The following is a 14,829-nucleotide window of genomic DNA, read 5'->3' on the forward strand; positions in this document are numbered from 1 at the left end:
TAGGTTTACCTGGGTCCACAACTTAAGGCAGTCTGGCTCCAGCCAGGGCTGCTTAGTTTAAGAAGAGATGGATTTCATCAACCTATTTTACTCAGGCAGGGTAAGGTGTCAGTCCAGACCTCAAGGGTGGGTGACTTTGCTTCAGGGACCCTTCCACTCTTCCCCTTAGTCACATCTAGCCCTGATATTTCCACCTAAAACCTTCCTCAGGCTTTTTGCCTTCTGCCTTCCCTGGCTTTTGACACTCACCCTGCTCTCCATCCATGACTTTAAGGGGCAAGGCTGGCACAATCCCACACACATATGGTACCAGAGCAAAGTTGGCTACCCTCCTCTCCCCTACCCCACCAGCAAGGTGACCAACCCATGTGAACTCGCAGTATGAAACAGATTAGTTTGAGACTGAGTAGACCAAAACTCTTATTTATTGAATGCTTTTTCTGTATCTTTGAGATGGAGGTGTCAGAGGAAGTTATTCCCAGCTGATAGACTGGACTGTGAAGTCCCCTTGTGTATCAAAGTAGTCAAAGACAGAGAGCCCAAGCCGGTTAGGGAACGTGAACTGGTGGCCTGGGATGTGAACTGTCAGATCATTTTGGTTGACATTGAAAGTGATCTGCAAGACAAATGCAAAAGTCAGAAAGTTTCTGCCAAGGTGCCCTCAAGCCTTTCCCCTCCACAGCATTGCTGTGCCACCCTCCACTTTGCAAGATGAACACACTCAGCAGCATAACCTGCTCTTCAACAGCAGGAGTGTTATTCTGGTCTCCCATGAGATGAGCATTCCCTGCTCAGTTCAATAGTAACATCCCTTTGAGCTAGACAGAGCTTGCATGTTTGATCCCCACCCCCTGTCCCTGCTCAGAGCCCTGGATGGTGGCACCGACCAGGCAGGAGAAACCAGCCACCTCCTGTACAGACAAGCTTGAGACAGCCCATGGAGTTGGGCACCATGTGCCAGACACCTTCCCCTCACCTCTGCTGTGCCCCCCTTCTGGAAAGGGAAGACAGTCTCCCTGTGCTCTGCACCCCACTCTTCCACCTTCTTCGAGTTACACACAATGGTGTTCACATCACCATGAGCATCAAAACGGGGGTTGAAGTGAAGCCCAATGCTGGAAGCATCCTTCCCAAGATTAAACACAAAGCTGCAGAGAAAGACATCAATGCTGTTTTAACCAATAATAAAGTAGCACATTGCACATTATCATGAACATCTGAGTCTGTTGCATGAAGCTCAAATGAGGGTAACCAAAGAGAAACCCTTTGCCAAAGTGCACAGTTTCTCTAAAATGATAGTGCTGTGTCAGCAACAGGTACCCTCCTCATCTGGGGTGGTAGGCCCCACAGTACCGTCCCCAGGAGAGACACCACTTAAGTTTCCACAGAGTTTAACAGGAGCAAGGTTCAGCACTTTGCCCTGAGCAAGGAGTTCTCCTGCACTCAAACCAGCTCCCAAGGCATCAGCTGCTTTTCACGAATTCCATTTCGGCCCCAAACAGTTGGCTGGTGTTGCACTTCGCCTGCTGGCCACTGCCTTCTCCCTGCCCTGCAGGCAGCCAAAATAATTACCATGTCATTAGCTATCCCAAAGCATCTACAGTGGCAGTGGGAGCGAGCAGCTTCCTAGCCCAGTGTCCACCTTGCCTCTAGGCCTCTTACCCAGATGAGAAGAGAGGAGGCATAGTATTTGGCAAGAGAAAGCCCAGGAGGCTTCACTCTGACGCTATGGAACTTCAAAGGCACTGGGAAGAGCTGGGACATGTTTCCTGGAACACAGCTATTGCTGGTACAGCAGCTATGGGCTCCACCTTACCCACTGAGAGGCCCCACCATCCACTGATGTGCACAAGGGCTGGAGACCACTGCCCCAGTCACCCTGATCCCTGCAGTTAGGAGCACATTCCTACTTACTTCCACCTGCCTACTTACCACCTTCCCCACTAGCATCTCCACTGGGTGAAAGCAAACTTCAGCTGCCTGAGACCCTCTCCTGCAATATGCAGTCTTTCCATTTGCACCATTAGCTGGAGCTGTGGCTCAGAGCATCCAAGACCTCCCAGCTGCTTGGACTATGCTCTTCTCCCACCCAGTGAAGCAAGGCACTGTAACTGTGTCCCTGCTCCTGGGCCATCTTCATGCAGAGGAGAGGATGTGGCAGGGGATGGTCTCAACCCAAATCTCAGTATAGACATGGCTTCCATTTCCTTTACCCTGCACTAGAGGGGATGTGGTCACTGCCAGTGCATGCAGCTGGAGCTTCACATCTGCTTCGACTTAGCCCCTTGGCAGTAGTGTGTGTCTGCAGTGTGCATTAGGAAATGACTCACTAGGAAGAACTGCTGGTGTTAACCCTTTCCAAAGCTGCTCCTCTCCCACCCAAGGGAGGGATTCCTTCTGTCTCCCACCAGCAGAAGACAACTCAGTGTGGTGCCTTTAACACACTTGGGCAGCACAGCATCACTTACCTCTTGGCACTTGGTGAAATTTTCCCCTTGACAGTGAGGCGCTGGCCAGGCTTGAGACCCAAGTTGGTGCATACTGGTCCCTGGGGAACACAGAGGTAGAGACATTAGCTCAATACCTGCTGTCTCACTTGCTCCAATTTGGCAGCTCTCTGGGCTTTCTTGCAAGGCAGTGCATTGCTTTGGACCTCTAGAGAGACAGGGAAGCTCCCTTCCCCTAGGGCACTGTACCAGGGACATCCCAGAGAAATTATTCCAGTCACATGGGACATGTGCCCAATTTCCCAACCTTTCTCCTGCTGCTCTCATCAACATATCTGTATTTCACAGCAGTGAAGCATAAGCACCTGCAAGCTCCCATCACACCCACCCTGTCCCAAACACACCCATGTGCCTTGTGGGTCTCAACACCATCCCACACAAGTGTGGCTGTGCAGGGATGGAGCCTCCATTGCTTTCTTCTGGCTTGGATTTGAACTTCAAGCCTTGCCTAGGACCAGGGGCTCAGACACTTTGCTTCCTAGCTCCCAGATGCTTGGTGGTTTGGTTTTTTTTTGTATCTTCAGCATTTGCAAGAACATTCTCCTGTCTATGCACACACCTTCTTCCACCTTCTCTCTAGGAGACCTAAAATACCCCAGTAAACCCACATGTACCCATTTTCTATCACACCAGAGGCAAGACAGAAATAATACTGAAAATCTTTCTCCCATCCCACCTTAAGAAATAAGCACGCGTTTGAAACACTCCCTGTTTAACCACACTCAATCTAATTAAAGATAAGTTAATCAAAGAAATGCAATCACTTCTGACACAAGCCTTTGCCCAGCCGTCTTTGACACAGAAGGCCACTTCTGTATAGCATATTTCCTTACAAAAAGGAGAGCGATAACAACTCAGTGACTCATGAAAACTTCAGCCAGAAAGCAAGCAGCAAGGCTGCCCAGAAGAGATGCTCACAGAGCAAAAACTATCACTGCAGATGCTTCCCCAGAGCAGAGCTGCTGTAGAACAGGTTACCCCAGCTCAGGAGCCAACCCCACAACGACCCCCCCACGTACTTCCCCAAAGGGATTTTGCAGGGAAAACAAAACATTCCTGCCAGAACACGAAACAGCAGCTACCCCTGTGTAATGTCTGCAGCAGGGATCCTTCCTCCCCAGCAGCAAGCACCCAGCTCTAGCAGACCTTCTGACACAGGGGCTGATGAGCAGATGGAGGAGAACAGTGCAAACACCCTCACACCAAGCTGACACACTCCCCACAGTCCCACTCCATGAAGTACCAGCAAAGCCATCCCTGCAACCATGCACCAGCTGCCCCAGCCCTTTCTCTACTCACGCAAGACATGGTGCTGCTGTGCAGTGCTGATGCTGCTCTCCACCAAAGTGCAAGAGACTCAGGCAAGTAGCTGCAGGGACCCCACCCTTGCTGTTAAATAGATGGAGAGCTGAGTTGTCCCAGCCCTGCTGCACCCCACACACCAATCAGACCCAGGAAAAGGTGGGAGGGGTCGGTTTTTGGGAGGAGGGAGGGCCTGTCAGGCAGAGCTGCCTCCTCCCACCCTCACCCAGGCTCCACTCCACGATGTGAAGCCCAACACTTCCAAGCGGGCTGCTGCCCGCTCCAGGAGGAGATCCAGCTGTGTGTGGCCACGAAGCCAGTGGAAAATAGTTTTACAATGAGTGTTTTACTATCCAAGGCTTTTATCCCACACGGAAAATGGAAAATGGTCAGATGGATTGAGACTTGGTGGGAAGGGTCTAGGAGAAGGGCTGGGCTCTTCGGCTCTGGCTAAATCAGAAGCAGCAGAAATGTCACTGAGTGCACACAGTACCTCAGAAACATTATGTGGTCCAGGTGAAACTCCAGGAACAGAGGACTGAAGCTGGATCCAGAGTCGCTCAGTCGCACTATCAAGATGTGCTGACTCCAAATGCTGCCCCAGACCTTACCACCCTCTCTTGTAGGTACAGGAAATGGAGTGGGGAAATAGTCCTTATTCTGCAGAACCCCCAGACACTCTCAAAACCATGCAGTTAGTTTTGGCTATAGGGCACAACAAGCCAGGAGGAAGCTGTCTTGGAGGGGTGGGAAGGAATTATACAGAAAAGATCAGTGCCTGGCTCTTGCACCTACCCTGGGCACACCTGGGGGGCTGAGGAACAAGGGGACAGGGGCAAAACAGTCTATCACAAATAGCCATAGGATCTATATGTCTTTTACCCGCTTCCATGTTCTTTTTGTGTCACGTATGATTCACTCTGGGTGAAAGGAGTCCTTTGGAAAAAGTTACCCAATTACATGGCTCAACTGTAATTACATTGAAAGAGGAGGGAAAAAATGCAGGCAGTGGGCCAAGCTTGTGGCTTAAGGCTCTCCTTGTCTTGCATATTTGTCTCTAAATCACAAGGCGCTCTGTGATTTCCTTAAGAGGCCCAGAACTGGAACTTGCTGAAACACTTTCTTCTTCTCTTTCTATGAGGCACATCAGTTCCCCAACTCCTGAGGATGTGATAGTCCCCATACCTCTTAACCCCATAAAGCACAATCCCAGTGGCTATTTTCGGTTGGTGCCATCCATGCCAGAAGAGGCAGCAGGGAGGCCCCTGGAAAGGCTCCAGCCTTTGGCCAGGTCACCAGTCACCCCAAGACACAAGAGACCTGGAGCAAAGGCCAAAGTGGGCTTCTCTGCTCTGACAAGCCTGGTCCCTCTTCTCCCTTCTGGTGACCTGCCCTTGAGCCTGATCCTTTCCACATGGTGTGGGACGAGGAGAAGTACTCCATACCAGCAGGAGAAAAAGTAACTAGTGCCAGCTTCCCTCTGTTTGGGATGTGTGTGCAATTAAATAAATTCCTTTCAACTGTAAGATATTTTAAGATACCCCCTGCAAAGGACTCTGGACATCTCTCCAAGGAGATAAGCTGCTGCTGGAGCCATAGTTTAGTAGGTTGCAGGGGTCGGACTAGGAGGGACCGTTCCCTTGCAAGAAATGGTGAATGGGGAGAGGAAATGTGTAGGTATTTGCTTGCTTAGAGCTGGAGGTGGGGGCGGCCATTTAAAAAGTCAGGGGTAGGTTCTGTGTTTCCTGTAGCATTTCTGGCAGCTGGGCACTTTAACCCAGTCTTAGCAGCCACCAGCTCCTTGAGTCACACCTGTCCAGGGACCTTCCTCCAAATACTGCTGAGAAGAGTAGAGACCAGCTCATGGATAACCGGTGATAATGAGGGAGAGGATACTATCCAAGAGGAGACACTGGAAGGGCTATTCACATCAAGGAAATCTGGCTTTCAGACTTGAGTCTAACTCAGGCAGCCCACGCTTGTCTGTTGGAAGTCCAGATGTCTCTGTTAGTTTAAAGGACCCTTGAATTAACAGGCATTAGCACAACAGGCTAATACTGCAGGCAAGGGGCCCATGGGGTTTCACATTGTCTGCAGACCATGGGCTGCCTCCATCAGTACAATGCTATGTTTCCCTTCCTACCTCTGGATTGGAGCCACTATGATGATGTGATAAAATCTAAAGCTCCAGGATCAGCATCCTCATAAGGTACGGCTGAATTCCGGGGAGGGAAGGTCCCTGCTCACCATGATGGCACACCAGACGGGGATGGTGCCTCCAGCCGCACTGACACCTGCTCCACCACACTGAAGGTGCAGAGGTGCTTGCCCGTTATTTTCAGCGGCAATGTGGTGTAGGAAGGGCAACCCACTGTGGGTTGAGGATGGCAGAGCCAGGCTGGTTAAAGCTGGCAATCCTCACCTCCTGTCACCTCATTTGTTATCAGCTAGGGGATGCGCCAGCAGGTTGTCAGCCCTGCAGGTTGTCCAATTTGCAAAGGATAGAGATGAGGAAGATGAGGACAGATCATAGCAGGGCTTGGGGGCATGAGCTTATCCTGCTGTGTGGGAACTCAGCAGTGGGATAGGACTTTTCCACCTTTCCAGCCAGACTCTTCCTCACCAGGGGAACTCTCCTGCATCGCATTCCAAATCCTCACTTTGTATTTCAGAGAGAGACACTCATCTGAACTATACCTTTGGAAGCAAAAGATCTTTGTCGAATCCAAAGAGAGTGAGTGGACATGATACCATTGCTACAGTGTCCTTGGCTATACCAAGCTCTTGGCCAGAGGGAGCTGAAAGTGTGGAGAAAGGAATAATGTCTGTGGGATATTAGTTCAGCAGTGCTTCATGCCTGGTTGTGAGGGTGAGGCAGACGGTGTTTGCACCCACACCTGCATTCTCCAAACTAGGATTCTGTGTCCTGGACAGGATGGGGCCAGCAGAGCCAGTTGCCATGACAGGGGCAGAACAAATTCACAGCCGGCACTTGTGTCCAAGGCCAGAAATCATAGCAAAGTCTCCACCAAGCATGTCCCATGCTAGGGGTGAGGTGTCCTGCTCAGGTCCTTACACTGGGCACCTCTACTGTAGACAGCCTGGCTCCTGGTAGCAACTCACTGCCCCCTCACTAGCCTTTGCTTGCACAGTGTCCTTGTCTGCTCACTCCTCCTTGGAAAGTGCAAATTGCCTTTGTTCAGTGAGCAATCCCAGACAGTCCACAAAGAACTCCTGTTGCCTTTGGGGCCTGAGCTCGTCCCTCAATGCTGGCTGCAAACTGTCATTCCTGTAGAAGGGACCAGATACCCCCATCTGTTGCTAGGGCTGCCCATGATTTTCATTGTAGCTCTTCTCCCAGGGCCTCAGCCTTCTTCCTGCAGTCACCTTGACATCCAGAGCCCGTGCTGATCTCTCCATGATGAGATGACACAGTTTCTTGAGCTCCCAGCTTTCCTTGTGGACATCCCCACCATTCCCAACCTCCAAGCTGTAATTCAGCTTAGGTTGAAGAGGGAAACATGATTGCTAAGCGTGAGTTTCATCATTGCGAATAGCTTTGATATAAAGCCTGCCTTCTCGTCTAGCTGATAAGAACTGGTATGCCTCAGCGTACGTGGGCTGGTCCTGTGTGCTGAGGGCTGCAGTCTAGCTCCTTCATGCTGTGGGGCTGAGATGAACTGCTGGGCTGAGCTGTTGGGTGGCTCTAACCATGGTGGTTTGGCAGCCACCAGAGAAATAGCCCATTCAGGCAAGTGTTTGAAGCAGAAGAGGGAAGATCTACCTCCAAATCTGCTTGTGAGGGATGCAGGGATGCAGGGATAGATAGGGCATCGTGAGTCGTGACCTTGGAGAATTGGGAAAGGACCTGGCTGAAAAGCCCGTGGACTACGTGACCAAATCCACCTGTATACATTGCTCTCCAGCTGGCAAAAGCCTGTTTTGGCTGCAATTACTCCTTCAGTGATTTGCAACATCTTTCCACTGGGAGAGTGTCTTTGTACCTGTTCAGCCACTTTGTGTTATGTGGGTTGTGGTATTTTAAATTCAGGATTAGGTGTGCTAAACTCAGTTTTATTATCTTGTGGACACAGAGCCTCACATCAGGAATGAGCCATAGCAGGATCTCCCAAGCTTTGCCTGCTGAAATTTTTCCAACCACATCCAATTTCCTGGGTTAGGAGCCGTCTCTGAGGCTCCAGCTCCTGCTGACTCCAGAATCTGTGCTTTCATTAAATCAGTATGGAAATATGTTCCCCAGTGGTGAAGATAATGTTATAAATGTTATCAAAGGGTACCTGGACAAGGTGATTTAGTTGGGCAAGCCTAAAATTACAGCTTGGGGAGGTGGGAATGAGTCTTGCTCACGCGAATGACATGGAGATGTGTTAGACGCACCTTGAAGTGCATCCCGGGAGCTCCCCATCTCCTCCCTTGCACCTCCAGCTGCTCACGTTGGGCTGTCTCTCACCTCTGGGGTGCAAAGCCTCTGCGGGCACAGCGGGAAAGGGACTGCTCCTGGTCTGCCAGCCGGGGTGGCATCCCTGTCGCTGTGGGACAGGCACAAAACCAGGGTGCTGGGTCACGGTCATAGGCAGTGTGGATCAGCCTCTGTAGGCCCATGGAGATTGTTGACCCAAGCCATTCAAGTGTCCTTTTAACATGCAAGAGCGGCAAGAAGACACCCACTGATCTGGGTGAACTCCTCTGCGTGTGAGATAGGCAGGAGGACTCTGCCGGGCAGTGCTAGGAATACTGAGAGCACAGCAAAAGAGCTCCAAGCCTTCCATTAACTTGGACATGAAGGATCCTGACTGTGAGGCTGGAGTGGTAGACTTAGCAGATATTTAATCCCAGACTGGCTGGCAAGGCTTCAGGCAATTTGCATTTCAGTTTAAGGGCACTTGGCCCAAGACAGCACAGCAAAGACAAATCAAGGAGGGGTGACTTGACGCTTTAAGAAAGCACATTCTGAGTTTTGACACAGAGAGGTCACTCGCAATGATGCAGCCCAGACTGGGTGATTGCTGCATGCAGGGGATTTCCAAGAACTGCAAATGCAGGTTGGGAAAAGCCTTGTGGTAGGTCTGGCAATGGCTGCTGATCCAGAGGAGGACAGCAGACCCAGGAGAGCTGGAAAGTAAATGGGGTAAGGCTTAAGTTCTCCTGTAAGAAAAGTACCATTAGGGACCTTGTACAACTCTGCCATGCATTTTGAAACTGATAACATTTTTCTTATTTAAAGAAAATAGGAAATCAACTTCTGACCAGTGGCATGAATTTCTGATTTTCTTTCAATAAATGAAGTTAAAGGAATAGAAAGAAAGGAAAGGGTAGAAGTGAAAATGAGTTGGGGTGCAGCATGCATTGTTCAGGCTGTTTAGGGACTGTAGGCAAGGCTTCAGACCTAACCTTTAAGAAATGACATGTTTTGAAAGCAGAGCTACAAGCTCAGCAAATGCTGACTAATAGAAGGGAATATATTGCCACCACTTGTCTGGACGTTGGCTAATGACTTCCAGAGGGCCTGCAACATAAGCCCAGTGCCACCACTGCAGGAGAGAAAGGGAATATTGTGCTAAAATATGATGCTAAGAAATATTACTGGGCTGCTGGTTAGTGTGGGGAGTTCAAGGGCAAGGAAATTCAGCTACACATGGGAGGGTCAGATGTTTCGACACTGACATACTGGAGTAGGAGAGCTGCAGGCTATTGACTGATTGTGGCCACCGGCTCTGTTCTGCTGTAATACCCACATTAGTGTCCTTGCAGTACCTTAGAAACCTGCCATTTATTGAGCCTATTTCAAACCTAGAAATGAGCTGCTGAGGCATATTCCCTGTCTTGGGTTGTTGTCTGTTAAAGCGACTTTTGAGATGTGCTGTGCAGAGGATTGTTTGCTGTACTTAATATGCAGACAGTAAGTGGATGCCGTGTTTGAACATGTTACAGCAGCCCAGATGCTGTTTTCAACTGTTCCAAGAAACAGTGCTTAGGAGAAGTATGTTCGTGGAATACAGGCACGTTCTCCTGCAACACCCTTGAGACCGAAACTAAGCCACATGCCATTTTTTCAGTGAGTGATGTATGTAAAAACCAGTCTGGAATAACCATCCTGAAGAAAAGGGTTGCCTTGAATAGGCTTTGCTGGCAAGAATGACGAAGAAGCTTGAAAAGGACCCTTTTTTTTTGTACATACAAAGTGATACTTAGGGTGCGGGATGTGATATTAGTCTCCACATACAGCAGAAGCGGCATCAGAGCAGCTTGGGAGGTGAGGCCGGCAGGGAGCCTGGAGCACGTAAGATTTTTCTCACTGAGATGTACCATGCATAGACCATTGCATCTGCTTTGCCAAATGCATTCATCTACAGCCAGCTCACAAGCCAGTGTTAGGGGCACATCTCGTGCTTGGAGAGCCTCCAAAGCACATGGGATCACAAGGCATCGGCACAGCCGAGCTGAAGCCAAGGCAGGAAAATGGCCAACTTAGCCTTTCCAAGGGGCAATGGGGCCTCACCAAGCAGCAGAGGCTGGGGGAAAGAGGATTGCATTGGGCAGACAGGGTCCTGCCCTCACTTGGGGTCCTGCAGGTAGTACAACTCATCATTCCCCAATGGGGACACATCCTGCTGGCCCTAAAGCCACTGCAGCCTGGGTCTCCCCTGCACTTCTGCATGGGGGACCACCTAAAACTCTCTTGTGGGTTTCAGCTGCACATGCCATCCCTCAGTTGATGCCCCAAACAGTTAGGCAGTACCAAGCCCTGTTAGATAGCTGCTGTCTGCCACCCTACAGCCAGCTGGAACAATTACTCTCTCGCTAGTAAGCTGTCTGTTATCTGCCAGGATCAGCTGCTGAAATGGGAGGGTGTTTTGGCCGGGCTTGGCACCCTCCCTTCCCTGAGGCTCGTACTATTTGGGGATAGAAAGCGCAGGGCACTCCTCTCTGATGCTATCGTGGTTTGGAGACAGTGGAAAGCACTGGGATGTGTCATCCCTTGCAACGCTGTTGGTTCCCACTGCCTTGCAAGGGGAACCAGGCACACTCCAGGGCTGGTGAGTACATGCACATCACTGCTCTGGTGAGGCTGTGCCACTCTTTCAGGAGTTTTTGCAAGCAGATCTCCCCAAGGAAGCCCTTTGCAGAGCCATCTCTACCCCTGCCAGCAAGCACACCCATCCATAATCATGTCCTACACAAGAGCTCACTCTTCCTCACCTCTTTCTGGCTTGCTCTGCTCCCTGGGCAGAGAGCAGTCACTGAAGCACCCCACCAATGCCAAAGCTGGTCTTTGCCCTCCTGCAGTGCTCAGGAAGAGCCGGCCTCAGGTGCTCAGTGCAGTCCAGGTGTCAACTGTCCATACCTTATGGCAGAAGATAGGGTCCACACTTGGGATCTCCTTGGTTCCTTCCTTCAGATGTGGAGCTGGGGCAGGTTCACAACAGCTGCTGGCAGGGTGGTAATACAGGAGCACAAGCTTACTCCCCCAGCAGTAGCAGCAGAGATGTTCTCTCCCTCTCTTCTGCCTTGTGCTCCAGGGTTGTGCTCCTCATCCTTTCTCAAAGAAAGGACCTTCTTATTTTTCTGGAAGAAAGCCAGATCTCATCTCAGTGGAACTGGGTGGCTTGGAAAAAGGAGCAAAATGTACTGATGCACTTAGCACCCAAGTAAACAACATGGCATTATCCTATGGGATTGTAGACTTGCTCTCATTATGATGGACACTGAGGCCAAGCACTGACAAACTCCTGACTTTCGCTGGGGGCACAGATCTTGACATGCCAACTGACTGCCTGGCCGGGTACACGGGTGGGGGACTTTCCTGTGGGACAGCTTTGAGGGTTTTATGAAGCACTGCTGGCCCATGTGCTGCTGCTTGCCTCTTCACAGTAGGAGCCTGGGGGAAGAGGGATGGACAGTCACTTACAGCATCTGTGCGCTGGTGGTTTGGTGGCAAGTGCTACTCTCATGAGCATGAAGCTTGCATTTTTCTCCCAGCACTGAAGCTAAGGGAAAGTCTATCAGCCAGTCAAGAGTTTTTGGGTGTACCCTATATACCCCAAAGGTCTGAGGGGAGTTCAGGTCAGTGCTGTCTGTTCAGCAGGTTCACCAGGTACACCATGAGGCCAAGGGCTGTTGCACCAGTGGGATGCTCAGCATTTACACCCCAAGGTGCTGATCCCTGAGACTCCACCAGAGCTGGGAAAGGCATTAATGCATTTAGCTTCTCTCTTAGCAAAAGCAAAGTAAATGGCTGCAAGGGAGGGCAGTCCAGAAGGGAAGGGCAGAAGGATGGAGGAAGGTGCTGTGCACGTCCTCATTGTCATGACAAGACAGAAGCATCAAGGAGCAGAACTGAGACCCCTACAAAGCTCCCTCCTGTACAGAAAGGAATTTATCACTTCCCCTTGGCTGTAGATACCGATCATGGTTACTCAACAGCTTTACTAAACCTGCCTGGCTTCCCCTCCTGCCCCAGACCCTGGGCTGGTAACAGTGTTTCAAAGGTTACACTGACATGGTTCATGTGGTGTCCCTTATGCCCTTGGCTCTGGAGGGCTTGTTCACACCTGTTCACCCTTGCCCTGAAGGTCAATGGCTTTAGGTCCTGCAGTCTTAAGAGTTTTCTTGTGCAGGGTGGATTAGCTTCAAAAACCCTGGACATTTGAGAGGTACCGGCCTCCAGGCCCTCAGGCGTTTGTTCCAGAAGCAGGCGACAGTCAGGATGTGTCATTCCCATTCCCACCAAACCAAACAGGGAAAACCAAGGAGATTCTCCTGGCCTCTTCACTGGCTAAATTTAGTCAGGCAGGATGAAGTTGTAAAGTAATGCACCTCCTCCCATTCAAAAGGAAGATGGGGAGATGAGAGAAGCCCAGTGGTCAAGCCTGTGATGAGGTAACGTCAGAGGGAAAGCAATGTTCTTACAGGGTCTGCTGTCATGTAAACTCACCCTGAGGGGGACAGGCCCTTTGAAAGGCCCAGGTTTAAGCCAAGATCTGGGTGAGGTATCCCCCAGCCTGGGCAGGGTGAACATCCTGGGCTTGTTTCACCAGCTCTGTTGCCCACAAGATCTCGGAAGGATCAACCCAAGGGGCACTGCTGGATGCAGATGTTGTGTTAGAGTGACGTGAGCTCAGTGCTGGGCAGCCCCAAGAGAAGGCCACTTCTTTTGAGCTCAGTTTTGTCACCATGTGAGGTGCCTGCCAGCCCAGGGACACATGGAGAAGTCCAGAAACGGGGGCCTCCTTGCACACCCCGTGCTGAGTGCCAAGCTGGTGTCTGTTCAGGATAAGAGCCGTCGGGGAGGGAAGTCTCCCTGGGCAAGCAGGCATCAGCTGTGACTTTCCTGGAGAGAGAGAGAGAGAGAGAAGCAGGAGGCAAAAGCACCAGTACCCCCAAAATGCACCCCTTCTAAACAATAGCACTGTCAGCAAGGACTTGTGTTGCATGGCAGGGCTCCCCATGGCCCTCAAGGACTTATCTAACCCCTGATGAGACACAAGGAGACATGCCATTCTGACAGCCCTTCCCACTTTGGAAACAAAGATGTTTGTCTGTTTTCGTGGTGGCCTATTTATTTGGGGCAAAGGGAAGGAAAAACAGCAGAGAGCAGAACAGGGCCTTCCCTCACATGGTGCTTTATTCGGCTGCCCTCAGGGTGTGAGCTCAGCTTTGTGGGCAGGGAAGGTTTTACCTGCTGAGCAAGTTGAGGAGAACCTGTGCCCATGATTGGAATTGAGCAGAGCAGGAGACACTGGGAGAAGGACCCATCAGGGCTGGTGGAGGAGGGTGACTGGGGGGCCAGCCCTGCAAATGAATAGGACCACTTCTCCAGCCACGAAGGTTTGAGTCCAGGAAGAGCACCGAAAAACAAAAGGAGCCTGCTGGCCAGGCTGCCAAAAACCATGAAGGCACTCAGCCTTTCCTAGCTGGCTCCCCACTGATCATCAGTGGTTACCCCACTTGGTCCAGGCACCCACCCCACTTTCCCTCGGGGTCGGTCCCCTCTCCAAATGGCCCAGCCACTCTCTTGACTTGGATGCCATAGAGAAACCAGAGCTGCTGCTCCCCATCTCCTCCTGCTGTGCTGAAGGCTGCGGTGGGAAGACTGCCTGCCTCACCTACCCACAGTGCCCAACACTCCCAGCTGGTGGGCGAAGGTAGTCTGGGACTTGCTCGACAGGTAGAACCTTCCCTCCCTGTGAAATCTCTACCTGCTTTTACGACTGCCTGCCTCTGAGCCAAGGATGCCTTTTTGGCGGCTCCAGGAGTGGGCTCGGCTGGGTGCGGAGCATTGTTTTTCTCCGGGATTTTATTACTTGCATCGTTTCTCAGAGTCTCTCAGTTGGACTTTCTTCAAACTCTCCATCACTTCATCGCTATCCACTCTGTTCCTTCCCTCAGTACTGCACAGAACCCACGCTCATCGTGGAAAACACAGACAGCACCTGGCACCTTCCAGAAATCTCTCTGGTCAAAACACCTGCTACTGATGTTTGCTACGACCTCCACACAAGCTTAGCCATGCAGCATCCTTGTGACACAGCCAGTGGGTTGGGGAGGAGATGGGAGCTCATGCAGGATCTCCGTTGCTGCTGTGCTCCCATCTCCTCCTGCTCTCTGGCTATGCTGGGAGCATGTCACCTCAAAGCCAACACTATCTCTTGCTGGGCAATGGGGCCGAGTCCCCCAGCCTGGAGGCAGGCCACCTAGCTGCATGTCCTGGGCTACCTGTTCCCTGTCCCTCTGCCTCAGATTACTGTTTGCCTGCAGGGACCCTTCAGTACAAGGGAGTGGGCTGACCTCCCCAGGCCCACGCAGGACTCTCCAAGGAGCACCAGCAAAGCCAGTGCGACTGTCCTTGCTGCTCAGACCCTTCAAGCACAGCCCTGGGGCTGAATCGCAGAGAAAGGTACGGAGAGCCCAGGACTGAATATGTTCATCCCAGATGTCTGGGGCAGACCTCTGGTGGGGCAGGGTGCTGTGCCACAAGGGATCTGGTCTCACCGAACAC

At 51.3% G+C, this 14,829-nt stretch overlaps 1 protein-coding gene across 1 annotated transcript; it reads right to left on the bottom strand.

Moving 5' to 3' along the window:
- Positions 1–407: 407 nt before the first annotated feature.
- Positions 408–3,960, bottom strand: LGALS1 (galectin 1). The gene is made up of 4 exons (XM_065851982.2): positions 3,807–3,960; positions 2,469–2,548; positions 977–1,148; positions 408–616 (listed from the first exon to the last, which is right to left on the bottom strand). Exons 1-4 carry the CDS (start codon positions 3,813–3,815, stop codon positions 473–475), a joined length of 405 nt encoding a protein of 134 aa, XP_065708054.1. The 5' UTR covers positions 3,816–3,960; the 3' UTR covers positions 408–472.
- Between the last annotated feature and the right edge of the window lie 10,869 nt (positions 3,961–14,829).

The sequence above is a fragment of the Patagioenas fasciata genome, chromosome 1 (genome assembly GCF_037038585.1).
Source record: "Patagioenas fasciata isolate bPatFas1 chromosome 1, bPatFas1.hap1, whole genome shotgun sequence".
Classification (NCBI taxonomy): domain Eukaryota; kingdom Metazoa; phylum Chordata; class Aves; order Columbiformes; family Columbidae; genus Patagioenas; species Patagioenas fasciata.